This window comes from Equus asinus, chromosome 6, assembly GCF_041296235.1.
Source record: "Equus asinus isolate D_3611 breed Donkey chromosome 6, EquAss-T2T_v2, whole genome shotgun sequence".
NCBI classification, from domain to species: Eukaryota; Metazoa; Chordata; class Mammalia; order Perissodactyla; family Equidae; genus Equus; species Equus asinus.
This window is the reverse complement of record NC_091795.1, coordinates 76711467-76732741: the sequence shown is the minus strand read 5'-3', so window position 1 is coordinate 76732741 and position 21275 is coordinate 76711467. Positions and strand designations below refer to the sequence as shown.

At 53.1% G+C, this 21275-nt stretch overlaps 1 protein-coding gene across 1 annotated transcript in view; it reads left to right on the top strand.

Moving 5' to 3' along the window:
- Positions 1-20734, top strand: part of EHD3 (EH domain containing 3) — a 29563-nt gene extending 8829 nt beyond the window's left edge. The window contains exons 2-6 of the mRNA XM_014866454.3: positions 1742-1918; positions 5945-6042; positions 14096-14508; positions 15195-15359; positions 18280-20734. Coding sequence (XP_014721940.3) covers positions 1742-1918; positions 5945-6042; positions 14096-14508; positions 15195-15359; positions 18280-18807 — 1381 coding nt within the window. The 3' untranslated portion in view covers positions 18808-20734. The remainder of the gene's footprint in view (positions 1-1741; positions 1919-5944; positions 6043-14095; positions 14509-15194; positions 15360-18279) is intronic.
- The last annotated feature ends 541 nt before the right edge of the window (positions 20735-21275 follow it).

Below are 21275 nucleotides of genomic sequence, written 5' to 3'. Positions count from 1 at the left end.
CTTTGGGGAGGGAGTCCGTAGCAATGTGACTTACACCCTCCTGGACCCACAGAGTAAAATAACACTCAGTGCTTCCTGAAGGCAAAAGCGGGATGTCAGTGAGCCGGAAGAAACCCCAGTGAGTCTCCCTGGCCACCACCATGTTGGGCAGAGCAGGACCGCTGCTCCAGGCCCGCTTGGGGTGGGGCGCAGGGTGGGCAGAAAGCTCAGGCCCTGGGGATGTGGCCTTTGGTCCAAGCTCTGCCCTGACCTTCCTCAGGGTCTTGATCAGCTCTCTCTGGCCCCAGGGTAGATGACAGTTGAGGAGAGAAGGATTTGGTGTTTGACATGGGTTTGGGTTCTGTACTAGCTGTTTAACTTGGGACAAGCCATGTAATCCTCTAAGCCTTGGTTTCCTCAGCACCTATCATAGGGCTGCTGGGAGGCCCCAAGGAGACAATGTTCTCAACGTGATTAGTACAATGTCTGGTGTGTGGAAAAGCTATTGAATGTCAGTGGTATTATCAGTAAAATGAGAGCGTTGGTCTGCAGCAGGTTGTCAACCCTGGCTGTATGTTAAAATCATCTGGGGAGCTCCTCAGAAGGACCAGTGGCCAGGGCCCTACCCCTGAGCACACGGGTCAGAACCTCTGCAGGTGGGGCCCAGGCACCATTAGCTAGAGCCCCACAGTGGCTTGAATTGCAGCCAGGGCTGAGGACCACTGGTCTAGGAGGTCTCTAGGTTCCCTTCCCAACTTAACCGTGTCTGACTTGACATCTCTTCTCCTGAAGACTCTGCGTCTTCCCTCTGAGCATGAATATGGGCCCTCAAGGTTTGGGAGGCACTTGTTAGCACTTGGTGAGGGCTCACCCTCTGGGTTGTGTTTGTTGGGCAACACATCCCTTATCTCCTTGTCCGTCATGGTCTTGGAAGGTGCCCTTGGGACTCTCCCCTGGTCAGTCCCAACCCAAGGCAGTTCTGGGCTCTTCCCTTCAGTCTGGCCTCATGCTCTTTGGCCTCAAACCTGTTCTGAGCTCCTTCTAAACGACTTGGTTGTCTTCAGAGATGGTTCTCTTCATTCTCTGGCTCACCATGTGCCTTTGCTCTTAGCTTCTAAAGGAAGCTGTGGAGAGGGGCAGTGACCTTGGGCTCTCACTGGCCTGCTGGGAGAAGAGCAAAGAGGCCCTGCCACCTCAGACCACAGCCTAGTACAGATGCTAGAGAGTGGGACCAAAATTCTAGGATGAGATGGAGATCCCCTTTTCATAGTGTTCCCTTCACACTGTTTGTATCATGTACTGGCTATTTTTATGTTAAATGACTGACTAACCAAGTAAATAAATAATGGCCTATGGAAAGCCAGCAGAGTCCGTGGATGGTCTGATTCTAACCATGCTTTTGTGCGGGTACTTTAGCAGGCCACTTTCAGTCGTGAAGTCTGCAATACTCTGTGTGGAAATCAGTTTCAACCCATGTTTATTTCTGAACCCAAATCTTGCCTTTTTTCCCAACTGATTCAAGAAGGGAAAAAGATAAAGACCAAGAAGAACAGACTTGAATTTTAAGTTTATCTGCAGTCCTACCTCACCCACAAAGGTCTGTGGATAGCCCACCCGGCGGTCAACTCTCCCTGCCAAGAAATCTCATTGCTCTGGACCTGCCCCTCTGCCATGACTCACATCATTGTCTGCCTTGTGGTAGATATGCAGTGTGGATCTGCGAGCAGAATCCCTGCATTATGACTGTGCTCCCTTCTGGCAGGTACCTGCTGGAACAGGATTTCCCGGGTATGAGGATTGGGCCCGAGCCAACCACTGACTCCTTCATTGCGGTGATGCACGGAGAGGTGGAGGGGATCATCCCCGGGAACGCCCTGGTGGTAGATCCTAAGAAGCCCTTCAGGAAACTGAATGCCTTTGGCAATGCCTTCTTGAACAGGTGAGTGCGGAGGGAACACACACCTTGGGTGTTCTCTTCTCTTCTTCCTGGAGTGTGAGAAGTGAAAGGACAGGGCAGGGTCTTGGGAGGCTCAGCCCCTTTCACGTCCCTAGAGTGTCTCTTGCTTGTCCCTTTCCTGTGGGACTGGAACTGAGTCAGTCACCATTGATTAGGGACGCAGGAGCCACAAGCACTGGGCTGATTCCTGCTGATCAGGATCAGGGAAGGGGGCAACAAGTGAAACCACATCCCCCTAATTTGCACCTCCCCCCGATGAAAGTGGAGAGGGCTGCTCTGCACAGTTGCCAGCTTTTGCCTCTGAACTTTGGGTTTGGGCTGGGATTTTCATCCAACTGGAAGGAGGCGGAGGAAGGTTCTGCTCTCTTCCTGGACATTGTTTTACTTGGTGGAAAGAAGCTAGGACTTAAGGCAGAAGCCCTGAGTTTGAGCACCGACGCTCCTACTAAACTCACTGTGTTACCTTGGACAGGCCACCTCCCTTCTCTTGGGACAAGTCTGAGCCTGCAGACACCAGGGTCCTTGTGAGGATTTGAGTGGAGAAAGCTGTAGAGAATGCTGGGGAAGCTGATCTGGGCCTTCCTGTTATTATTCTGCTTCACTGAAACTCAGGCTCATCCCCTGATTGTGCTCATTGGGTAGAGCCACACCACGGTTTTGCATGGGTATTGCACTTAAAAATTTTAAAACTACTTTGTCTAATTGGAGGTATTTAGAGTAGAGGTACAGATTATGGGCTTTGGCCTCAGACAGAGCTGATCAAATCCTGCCAAATAGCACCATGGATCTTGGACCAATTACCGAACTTCTCCATGTCCCCTTCTCCCATCTGTAAAATACGGTAATAGTTTATCCTCCTCCAGGGCAAGAGGACTGATACGGCCTTTGTGGAAAAGTTGGCATCTGACATGGGTGTTCAGTGATGAGTGAAATGACACTGAAAGGGTAAAAAAAGGACATTCCAGAGAAAAAAGAGAAGAAAAATACAAGCAGAGAGGAATGAAAGAATGTGGCTTAATGCAGGAACCCGAAGACCAGAACATAGATGGCATTGTGAGGCTCCAGGAGCCCTCGACAGCTGAGATGACAGATGTTTAGATTGACTCTCGGCTGGGGATCTGCCAGGCACGTCCGCTACAAGGACAACAGGGAACAGGGGGGAAGCCCACATATAGGAGGCTGCACCCCGGACGTCGGGTCCCATCTCCATGCTGCCAGGGTCCTGTTTCCCTCCCTCGTCAGCTGCCCTCCCCCTCTCTTCTGCGGGTGCTCCAAGCCCTCTCCAGTCACCTCAGCTCTGCTTTCAGCTGATGGCCTCGCTTCCTGGTCTGGAGAAAATGGAAGTCATGTCCATGGCTTCCATCTGGGTGGTTTTTTTTTTTTCTTTTAATCTGTCCGTAAACTGAGTTCATTTGCATTTATCCTCTCTTCCTTCCACCCAGCCTGCAGAGAGCTGTGGCTTCTCTTTTCCACCTGAGGTCTGACTCCCCCCTTCCCCTGGACTGTGCTACGGGGCGTCTTCTCAGAGACCCGCTCCATCAATTATTCCTTCCCTTTCTGACCACTCCACCCTCGCTTCGCTCCTCCTCTCCACATGGAAATATCTCTTCTTGCAAACCCTACAGGGGTCCTACTAATAACTCTTACCCTCTCTCGCTTTCCTCTCACAGCCAGCTTTCTTAGCTTTACCTCTGCACTTCTTCCTGTCGCCCAGCCTGTGGAACATGGCTTCACCCATAACAGCTGCCTGTGTGAAGGTCATTGTGACTTCCGGGTGATCATAAGTAGTGGGCACTTTCCATCCTTACCCACCTCTCTTTGGTATTTGTCCCTTGATCACCATCCCCTCTCAGCTCCTTGGCCCTCCTCCTGCCTCTCTAGCCGGGCCCTCTCCAGTCTCCTCTGGCCCCTTTTTCTCTGGCTTCTATGACCTGGTCACCCTCAGTCAGGCCCATCCTCAGCCCCCTCCCAGCCCTTGTTACTCCACATGCTCGGCCTGGGTAATGCCCCAACCACCACAGCCCCAGCCCCAAACACCAGCCCCCATGCACATGACCTCCTGGTCCCCGAGTGACAGAAACCCCGCTCAAGCATGCTTCAACAAAATGTGGAATTTATTTTAGAATACTGGGTTGTGGCATAGAACCTAAGGACCAGAATGTGGCTGGGCCTCAGGCACAATAGAAACCATGGGCTTCCATAGGACAGGGGCTGTGTCATTGACTTTTCTACCCCCATTATCTAGCACGGTGCCAGGCACGTGGCAGGTGCCCCACAAAAATTTGTTGAACTGAACTGGTCATGCTGACAACAATTATATCCCATTGTGTCACTCTTTTCCTTAAAGTGTTCCAATGGCTTTCTACAACCCTCAGCATAAAATCCAAATTTCTTAATGTGGCTTTCAAGGCCCTCATTGGCCCCACCTCCCTGTCCAGCCACATCTCTGGCCACTCAGCCCTCCTGTTTTCACCTCAAAGATGTGCACCCCTCCCTGGAATGGTGGGTTTTTGTTCTCTCTTTCTCTCTCTCTCTCTCTCTCATTTCTGTGTTGCATTTGCACCTGCTTGTATTAGTTGTACAAGTGCTTGTACTAGCACTGCCATAACAGATTACCACTGGGTGGCTTAAAATGACAGAAATTCATTGTCTCTTAGTTCTGGAGGCCAGAAGTCCAAAATCAAGGTGTTGGCAGGGCCATCCTCCCTCCAACTCCTCTAGAGGAGGATCCATCGTTGTTTCTTCCAGCTTCTGGTGGTCCCAGGGGTTCCTTGGCTTGTGGTAGCATGATTCCAATCTCTGCTTCTGTCCTCAAGTGGCCATCTTTCCTCTGTGCGTGTCTGTGTCTTCACATGGTGTTCTCCCATTTTATCAAGACCTACACCAGTCTTACTGGAGTAGAGCCCACCCTACTCTCTTGTGACCTCATCTTAACTAATTACATCTACAACGACCCTATTTCCAAATAAGGTCACATTCTGAGCTACTGGGAGTTAGGACTTCAACATTTCTCTTTGGGGGAAGCAATTCAACCCGTAACACTGCTCTTCCACCATTACCCCATATCTCTGTCTAGAATCCTGTCTTCTCTCAACCACACACACACACACACACACACACACACACACGTATCCTGGCTTCCTGCCCACACCCCTATCTGCCTGGCAAATGCTGGTCATCTTTCAAAGTCTTAATCTGAGTTCTGCCTCCTCTGTGAAGCCCTCCCTGACCCCCTCTCCTTGCATCCCTGGCCTCCTCACCTAACCTGCCTCTCTGCAGCCATCTCACTGGGTAGCAGAGGCTCCTTTCCCTGTCTATTCTCTGAGACTGTGGGATCACGTAATGTACCTCGGATAGTAAGACACTTGTTGGCTTCCACCAGAAATGGCATGTAAGACAGAAGGCTTGAAGTCAGAAGGATCTGACTTAGTTTGCTAATTTGTATTCTGAGACTTTGGGATGTAGCACTAGAAATATTTCCTTGAATAAGGCTTGACTGCTATTCTAACAGCAATGTTTGGTATTTGGATAGCCTTTTAGAAGCCTGGGTGGTGTGACCCATTCTGCAAGGCCAGCTCCAGTGCCTCCTCCTCCAGGCAGCCGTCCCTGGAAGCCTTCTCTCCACTTTAGATCTCCAACCCTTTCGCCTGCCCTTCCTCAGGGTACTGATCCCATTGCACCTCCTGTCCTGGATGCACACGTGTGTGCCTCTGCTTCTGCACCAGACTGTGCTTCTTAGGGCAGGGCTGGAGGTCTCGACATCCTGGCATCCCCAACAGAAGTTCACAAACTTGGGACCACGGCTGCCTCAGGATCACCCAGGGAGCTTCTTCAAAGATCCCAGGCCCACTGCTGGGGCTGAGTCTGGTCTGAGGCCTGGGAGTCTGCAGGGGAAGGCAGCCAGGCTGCTGAACCTCTTCCTCGGGGCAGGGAATGTTGGCATGTGGCTGAAACAAGTGTGCGTGAGAGGACAATGGCTCACTGCGGGTTTCCTCTTGCCACGTGCAGGTTCATGTGTGCCCAGCTGCCCAACCCCGTGCTGGAGAGCATCAGTGTCATCGACACTCCAGGGATCCTCTCTGGGGAGAAGCAAAGGATCAGCCGAGGTAAGAGAGACGCCTGTTAGGACTGGCTCTGGCTCCGTGCTATGTTCTTTCTGGTATGTTCTCTCACTTCCATACAGACAGAGGCTCCCAGGGCTTTGCTGTCCCTTGATGAACCAGCACTGCCTCGTGTGCTGTGTGAGGTCATCCTAGGCAGGGGCCAGCGGACGTGTATGGGTCCACTGTAGCTCTGGAGACTGCTGCCCTCAGTCTTCTCATCTGTAAAATGGGGACATCGATATCTGCCTTACTTCCCTCATTGGCTTTATTCATTCTCCGAGAGGCTCCTACCCAAGGGCCAGACCCCAGTTGCTTCTGAAGTTTCTGCTGTGCCTGCCCCGGGAGCTTGTAGTTCTGCGGAGGAGGCAAATGCACGCAGAGAACTTCACATCCACAACGTGAGGATGACCACATGCTCTGGGGCCTAGGAGTGGAGCTGGCTCAGTGAAAGCACTTTGAAAACTGTTCACTTGCACAGATATGGGGTAATTGTTTGTTAAGGGAGGTGACCAGCATAGTGGTGAGGAGATAGGACTCTGGACCAGCTCCCAGGTTTCCAAGCCTGCCTCTGCCGCTTCCCAGCAGAGTGACCTTGGGCAGTGTCCTTACTTCAGTTGGTTCATCTGTAAAGTGGGGGGAAATAATTCCGTCTTTATAGGGTTGTTTGAGGATGAAAAGAACTAATCCAGGTAATAAGAGTTCTGCCTGGCACCTAGCACGTGCCTGGTAAGCATGAGGTGTTAGAATCGTCACCACCATCCTCAGCAGTGGGGTTTTTGACTCTAAAATGCACGACCGATGCTGTAAAAAGCTAAACAGCAGCTGCTCCTGACTCCCGCCCCCAGCCTCTCCTGCCACATCATGCTGTGCGCCCTGGTGGTCCCCCAACCCGTCCTGTGCCGTGTGTTGTATCTCTGGCAAGGAAGCAGATAAAGCCGCAGCTACCCCAATACTGGAGCCAGGAGCTGGGCTGGAGCCAAATCAGCACTCGGAAGTCAGCCTGCGGGAAGGGAAGGCTCTGGACTGGCAAGAGCTGTCTGGGCAGCGGCTGGAACCTGGCCTGAACCGACCTTGGGTGACTGTCTGCTTTCCTCCCGCGTGTGCCTTGGCCCCCTGTACAAAGTCTGTCCTGCAGGATGTCTGCACCGCTGCAGCCAGGGGCCCAGAAACCCCCTCCAGTGGGAGCATGGTCTGTGCTGGCACCTGCTCACTGCCAGGCCCCCCATGAGAAGACCCAAGCCCTCACAGGCTGCAGGCCATGTCTGGACAGTGGCTGTACTGATGAGGCCGGGGTGCTGCAGGCGCTGACCCAGCGCAGGCTTCTAGTGCCAGGACTGGGCTTCTGTCCAGAGCTCCTGGGAGCCGCCTCAGCTTCCCCTTGGAAGACAGCAGCTCTCTTGTCGGGCCGCTCCCTGATGAGGGCAGGCATTGAGTGGCAGGACCGGACTGGGCTCTTTGGGGGTCCAGCATGGCTGTGTGAGTGGATCCAGCAGCCCTGACTGGAGATAGAGGGGAAAGACAGCAGGAGAGGCCCCTGGGTCAGCAGCCTGCTCAAGGACCATATGACCACTCGTCTGTCCTGAAGGGAAGACAGACCCTCCTCTTCCTGGGGCCTCATTCTGGAGCAGGTGGGAGGGAAGGGTGGGCCACAGGCTCCAGCAGGAAAGCTCTGCTCCTCCTTCCTTCGCTCCCAGTTCCCTGAGGAGGTGAGGCCTGGATAGAAGAGGGGTCAGGAGAGGGCCTCAGAAACTGTGTTAACACTTCATGTCATTGGCGGCCGGTCCACGAAAGTGGGATGTCTATAGACGGTCCCAGTGAAGGGGGTCTGGGGAGCCTGGGCCCTGAGCTCCCTGGCTCTGGCTGTATGGTGTGCAGGGGGTGAGGGGGAGCTGGTCTGAAGCCATAAAACGCTTGGCCGTGGGCAGAGAGGGGCAGCTCACCCCCTGCTCCTTCTGGCCTACATGCGCTTTGTCAGCGCCTGGCTCCCTGTGGGGCAGCAGCTTGGATGGCTCTCTGTCTGGCTTCCCTAAACACTCCCAACAAGGCCTCCCCCTGAGCCCCCACCCCAGGCTTCATCTGAGTTCATCCTGAGTTTAGGCCCAAAGCGGATTTACTGTTTCACACGGGCAGCGTGTGTCTCCTCAAGGGAGGCTCAGCAGAGCCAAAAGCTCTCCGTTAGAACCACCTCGGGGGTAGGTGACTCCTGCCCCTCAAGGCCTGTGCAGCCTAACACGTGCGTCCGAGGAGGACTCCAGCCTCTGGGGCCTCCAGGAGCCCTGGACAGGGAAATGAGAGCCCTGGGTTTTAGAACCTATGTAGGTCTCAGCAGGTCACAATTTCTCCTGAGCCTTAGGGTCCTCATGTGTGACAAGGAGTAATGATACTCATCTTATGACCTTGTGAGGTCCACAGATGATAATGGAAACACAGACATCAGCTCTGGCTGTGGATCACAGCGAGCTCCCTTCTTTCCCCTTTATCTGCCAGCCAGGGCCGCCTATTATACAACCCAGGGTTATCTATGCGAGTGGCCTCCCTTGCAGTTGTGCAGTGCACAGCCTGTGCAGCTATATCTGACAGCCCTGCTTCAGGGACTCAGGCTCTTCTCAGCTTCTGTCCTATTCCATTCTTTTCATGTTCCTCTGCCTTCTCTCCTGCCTTCATCTTTGGACTTCAGTGGCTGCCCTATGCATATTGAGTGCTTGGTTTTATTGCCTGCCCTTTGTATTCCCTCCCATCCCACACTGACTAAGCACCATCTCTGGGAGAAGTGATGGCCCCATGAGCGGCTACCCAGGCCAGTTTGTTCTCTGCCCTCCTGAGTCCAGACTGTAAATGCAGACGCTAGCAAAAGCAGCCTGTGACAAAAACAAGAGCTGGGAGCTGGGCCACCAGCACTGCGTCACCAGCCTCGGGCAGTGCTGACCTCAGCACCCCAAGGAGACCAGAAAATGGGGGGGGGTGCCTTAGACATCCTCAAATATCAAGGGGACCCCAAATGAGGAGAGTTTCCAATATGCAGAGTTGCTCCTCACCCTCCTCACAATCAGCCATAGAACCTGGAGTTCCCGTTTATACCTACACACATATACACCCCCACATCCACACTTGCCTCCACACACACACACACACACACACACACACAAGTGTGTGCACAGAAACAAACGCTTTATATGGCTCCTTGCCTGGGGCGCTCAGCACAGATTTGGTGCTTCTTCCTTCCCTTCCTCTGGCCCAGGGCAGGACCGAGCTCCATGGATAGTCCTGCAGACTGCCGCCTGCACAAGCACACCCAGCCGGGGGCATGTGGAGTCTGAAATCTAGCCCACGTTCTGCTCGCCAAGCCTCACACCAAGCGCAGGGCTGTGTCTCACCAGAAAAGAGGGGCACTTTATCAAATGTGCACAGAGCCACCCCTGCGCCAGTGGCCCCAGTGTGCGCATTCTGAAAAGTGAGCTGCTGCCAAGGGCTGCCCAGGCCTCAGGCTCCATGGGAAGGAGCACTCAGGCCCAAGCCAGAGCTGGGCAAAGTATGATCCTTGCTCAGCTGTGACCCCTCCGCCCGGGCCTGAGGGTGGTGTCTTGCGGGAAGAGAGGAAGCAAGGGACATCTGGGAACCTGAACCCGGGTGGTCCCAGGCTGGCACTTGACTCTGGGTGAAGCTGCACTGGGGGGAAGTGACAGGATGTGCCCAGCCCAGGGCTCATTACTGGGAAGGAGGGAGGCTGCCACGGAAGTGGGAGGCTCCGGAAGCCTGAGTGTCCTCATACTCGGGAACCGTTTCCGGCTGCTTCTCAGCTAGAAGTCCCCACAGCCCCCTCCCTTGGAAAGCAGCCCCTGGGCATGGTGCTCACACCATCCCCTGCAGACCTCTTTCTGCACAGGTGAGCTCAGCAGGGCCAGAACAGATAAAAACCTTGCCCAGGTCACAAAACTGGCTGAGGACTCGATCTCCTGATCATGATCCTGCTCAAGATTTCAGCACATGCTCATCGCCTGCCTAGGAAGAAAGCAGAGATGACAAACTCATCTACAAGTCTCCCAGGGGACCTTGAGGGGTCTGGGCTGACCTCGCAGCCTCGCATCCCTGGCTTGGCCCTGGCGCCCTCATTGGAGCAGGGCCTGCACTTAGGGGCCCCTGGACTACATGATTTACACACACGCCCATGTGGGCCTCACGTGCCGGGGCAGAGCAGCAGAGTCCTGACTCTCTTCGGAAGGGCTTGTTGACAGCCTGGTGCTCATCTGGAGGCCTGTGATGAGTCTGCTGGGCCATTTTTCAGGGTTTCTTCTGGGGGCCATGTAGTGTGGCATTTGTTTCCTATTGTTATCAGAGCTCTTCCTACATTTTGGAAATTGATGCCTTTTTACTCTTCTAAAATGTCTTTAAATCTTCAAAAAGATTTTTTGAGGTGGAATGGGACTACCCCCTACAAGTGTGCCTGGTTTGAGAGCTCGGTCCTCTGAGCAAGAAGGGATCATGGACAGGAGTCAATGATCCTGGTCCTAGTCCTGTGTTTGCCACCCCTGATTGTGTGAGCTTGGGCAAGCTCCTTAACCTCTCTGTGCCCTCTCCCCTCCCCGTAAGATGTGTGTGTCATGTTTGTCTCTTGGCATATGGAAAGTTATAAGGCTCAAATGAGATCTTGTGGTTGAAAATACAGAGAAACTTGCTGCCTGTCAGCACCCTTCTATTGCACAGCAGAGAAGGAAGCTGGTGGGTGATTAAGTTTTCTTGCTTATTGTGTTTGTCTCGTTGATTTCCTCCTGCCTGGCATTACTAAGAAAAGCTTTCTTCCCAGTCCTCTGGAGGCCAGGGGGCAGTGGGGAGCCCCAGATTCCTGCAGGCTGCCCCGACTCTGGGCCTGATGCCTGCAGATCGGATCCCCCAGAGCCAGCAGACTTGCTGTACCTATACATAACTCCAGCAATACCGGCTTCGCCGTTCAGACCCTTGGGGCTTGAATCCCCCTGCCCGCTAGCCCACATCTCACGAGCACTCGGGCCGCTGCAGGTGCTCAGAGCTCCTGTGGAGGTCTCAGAGCCGTTCCCGGGACCAGTGAGGGAAAGGGGCCTGTTATCTCCACACTGAGTCCAGGCCCTCCTTCTGCTATTGGACCCTGTTGCCATGGCTCTATCACTGACCCCTCATCAATCCCTTGGTATTGGTATCCCCATTTTACAGCTGAGAAAATTGAGGTTCAGACTTGTCCAAGGCTGCCCAGAAAATAAATGGGAGAACTAGTCCTGTGCCTTTTCCTTAATGGGTCCAGTTCACGCCTTTCGGATGCTCCCCTTCCTGGGTAGGCATAAGCCCAGTCAGGAAACAATAAAATACTCATCCTGGAGGCTGCTAGGCTCTGAATAGCCAGGGACAGGGGGCCAAGCTTCAGAGGAAGCCCATGGTGGCGTTGCTGGATTCTCAGGGCCCGCACAGTCGTCCTGGGGAGAAAGTGCCTGGCGTTACTGACGTGGCAATTTGATAGCAGCTTGGCAGAGCGTGCAGAATTTGCAAAAGCAGCAGGATGAATAGGAGGCCTCTGTGCTTATAAAATCCTAGAAAGGCTTCCTGGAAGCCTGTCTGCGTGTCCTCAGGCAGGATCAGACTTCACATAGGCACCCCGAAGCATTTAAGATGGGAGGCCTCAGCCTTCTTTCTCGCTGCCTGCAACGGCTTCCTTGTGTCTGATCTCCATCCATCCTGGTGTACTCCCCACCCTCACCCCTCACACCTCGAGTCTTAGAAGTAGGGAATTGTGAACTGAGAAAGGAAGCACGGAGATCTTCCAATCCAACCCCCTGGCTTGACAGGCAGACAGACCAAGGACCAGAGAGGGGAGGCTGCTTGCCCAAGGACACACAGCAAGTTAATGGCTGAGCGGAAACTAGAGGTGAGCTTTCCCAGGCCAGTGCCCCTCAGGTGACCCCTTCAGAGCACAACATCTCATGGAAACTGGTGCTTACAAGGAGCTCTTTATAAAAGGGCAGAGCAATAGGAACAGCCAGGTCACACGCAAACAATTTCACCTGCATCCTCTTCTTCGATTGGATCCTCACAATGACCCCGTGGTGGGGTCTGGCGGGTTCCCATTCAGAGAGCAGAAAAAAACTGAGGCCTGGAGATAACGTTCACTGTCCCCTGATATAAAAGGCAGAACAGGGCTCACGTGTCAGTTCTGTTCACAAATCCTGATAGAGCACGTACTGTGTGCCGGGCGCTATGCTGGGTGCAGGGCAAGTGGAGAAGGATGAGTGCCGCCCGCCCTGCCGGCTCCCAGTGCAGTGGAGGGACTCAGCCTGGTGACTTCCGTGAGTGAGCAGAGGGACAGATGTCTCCCCGAGCACTGTGAGAGAACTGAGGGGCACCTGACCCAGCGTGGGGACAGGAACGGCAGGGGGCAGGGGGCCGTCCTGTTCTGCCGCACTGACCTGGTGCTGTAACTCTCCCACCCCACCCCGAGCTGGGGGCTGGTCAGATTGCGGGGACTTGTCCTTACCCCCTCCATGCTGTGGCAGCGAAGCCGCCTCCTGCCAGGCTGGTGCCCTCAGGGTTGGAGAGTTTGGAGCTTGGGAGCCTCTTCTCTCCCCTGCAGCTTCACAGGCCCCTTAGCTTCCCCAGCCCCGGAGGGGTGGCTGGAGTGCCAGACTTGGGGTTGAAGACCTGAGTTCTGGTCCTGGCTCTGACCCCATCGCTGCCGTGCCCTCTCTGAGCCTGCATTTTCTTGTCAGTAAAGAGCCCAGTGCTGGCGGCTCTGGCTGCCCAGCAGGCTTTGAGCGGCTGATGTGAGCCAGGGTGCCTCTGTGAACACCAAAGTGTGCTGCACAGGTGGGAGGGAGCAGCCACGCTTTTCCCAGCAGCCCTCCCCAGGCCTGCACACTGCAGCTAAAATCCTTGTCAGGCCAGATCTGGGACTAGGTCTTGGCAGAGTGCCAGGGGCCTCTGAGCCCTGCTGTCCTTCCAGTTACTGGGAGGGCAAGCCTGCTGGTTCCAGGTGCCAGAGCAGCAGAGCTGTGACCTGTTTTCCAGGGTGGAGTTGGGACGGGGGGTCAGGTGGCCTGATTTTCTGAGCCGTCTGGTATCCTTGCTGTCCACAGCTCTGAGGGACTGCTTTTGGTAGGTGAGAGCCACCCTCCACCTGGCTGTGCTGAAGGGAAGGTTGAAAATAGGCGGGAGCCCTCCCTGGGCACGGAGGAGGGGAGGGGCACAGGCTGCAGGCTCACCTGGGGCAGGAATGCGCGGGGCCTCCGGGCTCTGTGGGGCTGCTGGCTGGGCCAGTGAGCTGGGGAGGGGAGGGCAGGGAGGCAGGGAGGCGGCCAGGCACAGGCAGCGGCCCTCTTGTACCGTGCAGGGAGCCCAGGGCCTGGGTGATGGGGTCCAGTCCAGTCCTGGCTCCACCCTTTGCCGGCTGTTTGACTCTCGCCTCATCTCTGAACCTCAGTTTCCTCCTCTGGAAAGTAGGACTGATACTCCTCACTTTGCCTACCGCAGAGGGTGTCATGAGGGTGAAATGAGACCATGATGTGAACGTCTTGCCAGCCGGAGCAACCATTGAACTTGGGCTTGGAGAGCTGGGTACCTGTCCCACCGGCTGCCTCCTACAGGCAGGGTGGTCTCGGCTGAGTCACTGGGCGACCATCTCTAGGTGGCACTAACAACGCCCTCACCTTGTTACTAGGCAGAGCTTGGCCCCCGAAACACTTTCCTGGGCCTGTCCCTTAATGGAGAGGGCCCCTTTCCTTGAATGTGAAGACCAAATGGGAATAATGTTACTAATAACTAGCATTTACTGAGCAGCTTTGTGCTAGGCTCTGAGTATTTAGTCCCTCTAATTGTATTAACTAAGTACTGTTAGTAGGCCCATTTATAGATGGAAAAACACTGACTCGGAAGCACTGAGTAACTTGCTGAAAGCCAAATAGTGAAAATGCAGAAGAGCTGGAATTTGAACCCAGATCTGACCCCCAAGACCATGTTATTTCTACTGACCCTGGCTACCTCCCCAAACCCCGACCCTGTACCCAAAGGCCCCTCCCCCTGACTGTCCCTCTGCCGACAGGGTATGACTTTGCAGCTGTCCTCGAGTGGTTCGCTGAGCGGGTCGACCGCATCATCCTGCTGTTTGATGCCCACAAGCTGGACATCTCTGATGAATTCTCGGAAGTCATCAAGGCCCTCAAGAACCACGAGGACAAGATGCGGGTGGTGCTGAACAAGGCCGACCAGATTGAGACGCAGCAGCTGATGCGGGTGTACGGGGCCCTCATGTGGTCCCTGGGGAAGATTGTGAACACCCCAGAGGTGATTCGGGTCTACATTGGCTCCTTCTGGTCCCACCCCCTTCTCATCCCCGACAATCGGAAACTCTTTGAGGCCGAGGAGCAGGACCTTTTCAGAGACATCCAGAGTCTGCCCCGAAACGCTGCCCTGCGCAAACTCAACGACCTCATCAAGAGAGCCAGGCTGGCCAAGGTGAGGCTGCCCCCTGGGGAGATGGGCAACAGAGGTGGGGCTCAGGGTTTGGAGTGGGACAGTCAGCTGCAAGAACTGAGGGCTGCTGCCTGCAACCCTGAGCTATTGCCTGCCCATACGAGAGTGTCCTATAACTACTGCATCGTGAGCATCAGGCTTGCCAGCTCTGGCAGCTGGGGGGCAGGATGGTGTGGTGGTGATGGGATCATGGGCCCTGACGTCAGATGGCCAGATTGGAGCCCAACTCCACTGTTTACTAGCTATGTGATGCCAACCCCAGCAAGGCCTCAGTCTGTGCACAGCTATAAAGTGAGAGGCTTGTTGGAGGATGATGTAGAGTAAAGAATGTGAAAGCCCTCATGACAGCACCTGGCATCGTCAGAAGTGTTCAGAATGTTAGCTGTCGTTACTGTCTTCTTCATCATCAACATCGTCACCAGCATTACCAGCCCTGTTACTGCCTTGACCTTAACCTGCCCCTAATCCCGCCTTTCCCACGCGATCTAGGAAAACAGCTCAGTGCTGCAACCATCGTGGGAGCGAGAGGGTGGAGACAGAAATTATTTCAGAAGTAGGAGCAGGAGAAGAGGAGGGATTTATGGGAGGAGATGGGGTGAGAGTCACTCTAGAGGGAACGAACAAATCAAAGTTCTTGATCCAAAGGTCGCTCTCTGCCTGTCTCTCAGGTCCATGCCTACATCATCAGCTCTCTGAAGAAGGAGATGCCCTCCGTGTTTGGAAAGGAAAACAAGAAGAAGGAGCTGGTGAACAACCTGGCTGAGATTTATGGCCGGATCGAGCGGGAACACCAGATCTCACCTGGGGACTTTCCCAATGTGAAGAAGATGCAGGTAACCAGGGTCTGGGGCTCCAGGACAAGGGACAATGTCACATGAGCTGGCTGAGCAACCTGAGTGTGGAGTAGGCCACCCTTGGATGCCCCAGATGGAAACTCAACCAGAATCAGAAGGTGGGAGATGGCCCTAGGTCTGTCTTCCCTACTGGGCTGTCGCCCAGCAGGTGTCATATGTGGACCTGGGGAGAAACACCGAGCCCCAGCGCCCCCAGTGGGCCAGGGGTGTTACATGGTGGTTGGGGTCTGATACCTCCAATTTATGACTTTCTCCGCCACAGGCTTGGAATCCTTGCCATGTGATGTGAAATTGGACAAGTCACCTGACAAAGGTGCTCCAGGCCCTCAAGTGTGTAACTTAACCTCCAGGTTCCCGCTTGGGAGCAATTTGGGACACAAGCCACAGAAGAGAGGTGTCCGCAGAGGAGCTTGCCATTTTGGGGGCATACTGTAGGCCCCTTTCTTGGACCAGGGCCCATCACACATGGTTTCTCATGTTATTCCCCACATCAGTCCTCTGAGGGAGGCATTGTCACCCTCCGGTTACAGATGAGCAAACTGAGGTTTACAAAGGTAACTAACCTTTGTAATTAATTGCCTGCAGTTTTCTGAGTGTAGTGTTCACATCGGCTGCTAGTTAAAGCCAGGAACTGTCCTCATGGTCCAAGCAGGAAACCACGACAACATACTAACTGGATCCGCTCTGAGCCTCTGTCTCTTCACCTGTAAACTGAGGCTCCGGAAGCACCCGCCTCATATGGATGTTGTGAGCATCAGTGAGATAATATTTGCAAGGCACTTGGCACAGAGCCTGCCACGGACTGTGCCCTGACAATGCAGTGGCAAGTTAGGTAAGATGTCGCCACTGGGGGAACCTGGGTGGTGAGGTACAGGACCTACCTGTGTACAATTTTTGCAAATCTTGTGATTCTGTAATTATTTTAAAATAAAAAGTGTTTAAGAATTAGGGAATTAGAGAAAAAAATAGCAGCTGATGCAGTAGTAATATTGTTCTTGCTCTTGTTGCTGCTTTTGGTCTTTAGCTTGGGAACCAGTTTCTCAGTTTAAGACTAGGGTTTCATGGGACTGACCCAATGGCCAAGTGGTTAAGTTCGTGTGCTCCACTTCGGTGGCCCAGGGTTTCACTGGTTCAGATCCTGGGCGCAGACCTGGCACCGCTCATCAACCATGCTGAGGTGGCGTCCCACATAGCACAGCCAGAAGGACCCACAACTACAATATACAACTATGTACTGGGGGGCTTTGGGGAGAAGAAGAAGAAAAAAACAAAGACTAGGATTTCAGAACATCACCATAGTCCCAATTGGGCATTTTCAGTTTCCTGTCTGATAATATAAATAGAAAAAAATAAACATTCAAAGTATACATTTGTTCATATACCTAACGAACAAAGTATGCATTCGTTCATATATCTAATTAGAGCCAATCACTAATTTCAGAATTACTTTAACATAATTTGGGTCTCTCAAAAAGCTGTGGCTTGGAAAACTTTAACTTTTAGTTTCTCTTTCTGTTAAGAATGTAATGATCTGTAAGCAAACATTTGGGAAGATGACATTTGAAAGGGACCATTTTTTGATGTGAGGAATCCTTTCACAACATAAATGATTTCCCCTTCTCATTTATTTGTCAGTCTGATGGTAGGTTCTGTAGGTAGGTAGCTGAATCGATAACGTAAATGGCTGTCCTATGGGCAAATGGGTGGGGTGATGGGAGTACCCACTGTGTCCCCTGGAAAATATTGGGACCCTTACTTGGGAGCCCACCAAACACACCTAGATATGGACAGACTAGGAGAGATGCAAGGGACCTTGAGAGGTTATGCCTGAGGTTCTGCCCTCCACCCCCCCTCCCAGCCCCCACCTGCCTCCCTGGTTCAGCCCTGCCCTGGAAGGGAGGTGAGAAATGCCCAAGCTAACACTTGCTCTTGAAATGTAGCTGTGAGTGTCGTCTGAATTTTTCTGCAGTTTGCTCCATGTGCTTGTCCTTGACACTGTCCCCTGGGCACTGGCCTCTGCCCAGCATCCTGAGATTGCTGTGGCCAGAGCCAAGGCAGGAGCGGAAAGCTCTCACCTTGTTACTATGGAGGCCAAGGAGAAGCTGGGTATTCCAGAAGCAGGACCTTTCAAAATTGCAAAAATGTGCAAAATGGAGCCTATTTCTTTTGCTGTGTGGTGTGAGTGTTGTGGGAAGGCAAGGAGGGGAGATTTCACAAAATCTGCATGTCTGCCGTGTCTACTATGTCAGAACCCTGGGGCAAGAAGCTGATATTTGCAAACTCTCTCCAGGTAACTCCAGTGATCATCCTGATTAAGAACTGCTAATTTGGGAATGACCCTTGGCTTCTATTATGACTTATTTTTAGTTGCCTATACCTCAGTTTTTCATTCCCTAAATGGGGATAGAATGTCGTTTCCCTCCCTCAGAAGGGTGCTGGGGGTGCTAGTGAGATAATGTCATGAAGGCATTCTCAGGGTTTTCAAGTGTAACCTCCTTAATAAAGGAGAGAGACACACGTGCCTAGTCTCAGAGGGGCAGAGATTCAAGAAGCATGCAATAGCCAAACGTAACTTAAAGAGAAATTTAATTATTTGCCTTCTAGAACAACATTAAAGAGAATTCAAATAATGAATCAAACCAATATTTGTCAAATTTCCATTTCTTCCCCCATCCCTGCAACTGTTCCACTCTCTCCTGACAAATTCTGCCTGGAGCCAATGTGCCTTTTTCTTCCTCCTCTCTCATGTGTTTTTTTATTTTGTGATGTGGATCAGCTTAGCCTCCGGGCCAAAGGGCTATGGACATTCCAGCATTAGTAGAAGGCAATGTCCCCACTAAGGGGAAGGATCTTCTTCCATTGTCTTTATCCTCACCTTCTGTTCTCTCTCTCTTCCCAGGACCAGCTGCAGGCCCAGGACTTTAGCAAATTCCAGCCACTGAAGAGCAAGCTGCTGGAGGCAGTAGACGACATGTTGGCCCACGACATTGCCCAGCTCATGGTGCTGGTGCGCCAGGAGGAGACACAGCGGCCCGTCCAGATGGTGAAGGGTGGAGCGTTCGAGGGCACTCTTCATGGTCCCTTTGGGCACGGCTATGGGGAGGGGGCCGGGGAGGGCATCGATGATGCTGAGTGGGTGGTGGCCAGAGACAAGCCCATGTATGACGAGATCTTCTACACCTTGTCACCGGTGGATGGCAAGATCACAGGTGCTAATGCCAAGAAGGAGATGGTCCGCTCCAAGCTGCCCAACAGCGTGCTGGGCAAGATCTGGAAGCTGGCTGACATCGACAAGGATGGCATGTTGGATGATGAGGAGTTCGCACTGGCCAACCACCTCATTAAGGTCAAGCTGGAGGGGCATGAGCTGCCCAATGAGCTGCCTGCGCACCTCCTGCCCCCATCCAAGAGGAAAGTCACTGAGTGATGAGGGACAAGGGGTGGTTCAGAGCAGGCAGGTGTTAGAGGAAATGAGGGAGGTGATGAGACACACACACACGCGTGCACGCGCGTGCAGATCTTGAGAACTGCAGTGCAGATGAGAGAGGACAGTGATCCCCAGGTTTCCAGGCTGATCTTTGTTTGGACGCATCTACAGGTTCTCAGCATTGGTAGAAGCACAAGAGCACTCCCAGGGTCGCAGGTTTCAAGCCTAGGTCTCCATCCCTCTCTCCCTCCCGTCTTCCCCTACACAGAGACCTGCTTTCTCCCGGAGAGGCAGTTCACTTGCCCACAGATGGCCCACCCACCTCCAGATTTCCTGGACTCTGAGCAGATGGAAAGGCTTTTCACTTCATAGGCAATTCACGTTGTTCTCTGTGCTCGCTCCCCCTCTTTGGCTTCCCAATGTGAAATCTGCTCCGGGGCTGGGAAATGAGGGAGGCGAGGAGGGAAGCATCCTCGGGGAACCAGGTCCCAGTCTTGGAGTTCATGGCCCTGAGCTGTTTTTTCCTAGACTTAGGCTCTGTCTGCCTCAACAAACCTGGATTTGAACCCTGTTGGCACTTCATTTGAAAGAATCCCAGTGAGGGAGGGAGAAGAGAAAAAATTGACAGGAAAGAATGCAAAGAAACTGTCCTCTAATCCTCTACTCAGAGCCGATCAAGGTGGTTTTATTCCAGATTTTGTGAGATTCATATTCTTTCCACCCGGCCTCTGATGTTTGGAGGCTCATACTCAACTACATGTATCCAGACCCTCCCGTGCGCCAGGAACCGTGTTAGGCACTTTATGTACATTATCTACGTGGCCCTCGCTCCCCGCAGGGAAGTATGCCTTAGTCTCCCTATTTTGCAGATGAGGAGCCCGAGTCTCAGACTCTAAGTGACCTTCCCAACATCACAGCTCACACGTGATGGAGAGAGGATTCAAAGCCAGGGGTTCAGAGTCTTCCCTCTGCTGTGACAATGTGTGCAGGATTCCAGCTCTGCTAGCCCATGACGAATCATGGAGAACAAACCAAGCATGCAGGTCCCCTCAGCCTCCCACAACAGGCTGGTGAAGGAGAAGGGCTGGGCAGCATTTGGTGGGCCATCAGTCTGGCCATCTGTCACATCACAGAAGCAAACCGTGCCTTCTGGCTGTGTGCCTCACATCCCTAAAATTGCAGAAGTCCAACAGCGCCAGCAGGAGAGTAGGCCGGCCTGCTGGATGATGTTCGAGCCTGTCTCTGCTCCACCTCCCACCAGTAGCCTGAATCATCCCAGCTCCAGTGCAGCCACCAACTCTTAGCAAGTGGGACCTCGTGCTGAATCTCAGAAGGCCAACTTGAGAGGTCTGAGGTCTTGTTCCTTGCAGGACCCCCAGTGACCCTGCAGTGTCCTTGGCAAATCCCCACCATTCTCAGTGCCCCACTCCCTGCTTCATAGTCTCTCCCTTGCTTCGTGGCCACTGAACTGGTCACTTTGTATGGTATGCTTCTAACTGTGATGGAAAACAAAAACAAGTATAACTTATTTTATATCTATGTTGAGACTATAGAGAATATTCTATGTATCTATGTGCTCACTACTGCAGTGCGTTTGTCATTAGTATTCTTGTTAATATATCACATTTATCCTTTGGTACCCACTTGGCCACAAAGCATCATTCCAGGGGAGGCTGAGGGAGAGGGGTTGGGTTCTTACTTAGGGATTCTCCTGGCATCTTTGGCAGAGGATTGGTCTGCCCATAGCCAGCATCCGCCAGTAGCATCCCCTTGGCCTGGTGCCTGTCCAGGCCCAGTGACTATCCAGGCTGACTTCATGGAACCATTGCTTCCTGGAAATCTCGAGTGGAGATGGTCCCCAAACCTTGGGGCTTCCTTCTGCATCCACACATTGCTTTTTCATATGTAATAAAGCCTTCTTCAAATAGAGCGTCAAGCCCAGCAAAGGGACCATTTATTAGCTCTACGCCTTTCTTTGAGCTAAAGGAGAAATTGGAAGGAGACAGCAGAGGGAGGTGAAGTTTCTGTCTTTTTGTTTTAGAAGAAAGAGGGGTGTCTGTTAGTCCCCTCACCGCACCACCCCCCCCCCCCGCCACTTCATGCACCACATTCCTGCCTTACGTCTCCCTGCCTGTCTTCCCTCCCTTCTTCAAGACTCCACCCCAGAGAGATCTATGTGGCATGAGAATTCCGTGATGACACTTCTCCCATCTCCCAAGAAAGAGGAAATAATGCTTGAGGCTCCTCTCAATGGGTGAGGGGACAGTTGAGGACTACTTTCTCTGGGACTGGCCCTCTGACTCTTGCTGCCTTGACCTACTAACCTTGTATAGAGGCCTAGGGAGACCTCATGCCTCAGCCTGGAAAGCATTTAATATGGAAAGCAGGGACTCGTCGTGGCAGTCTCACAGGCAAGAATCCCTCGAGACCCCACTGTCCTGTCTCTCCCTTCCCCACACCACTCAGCC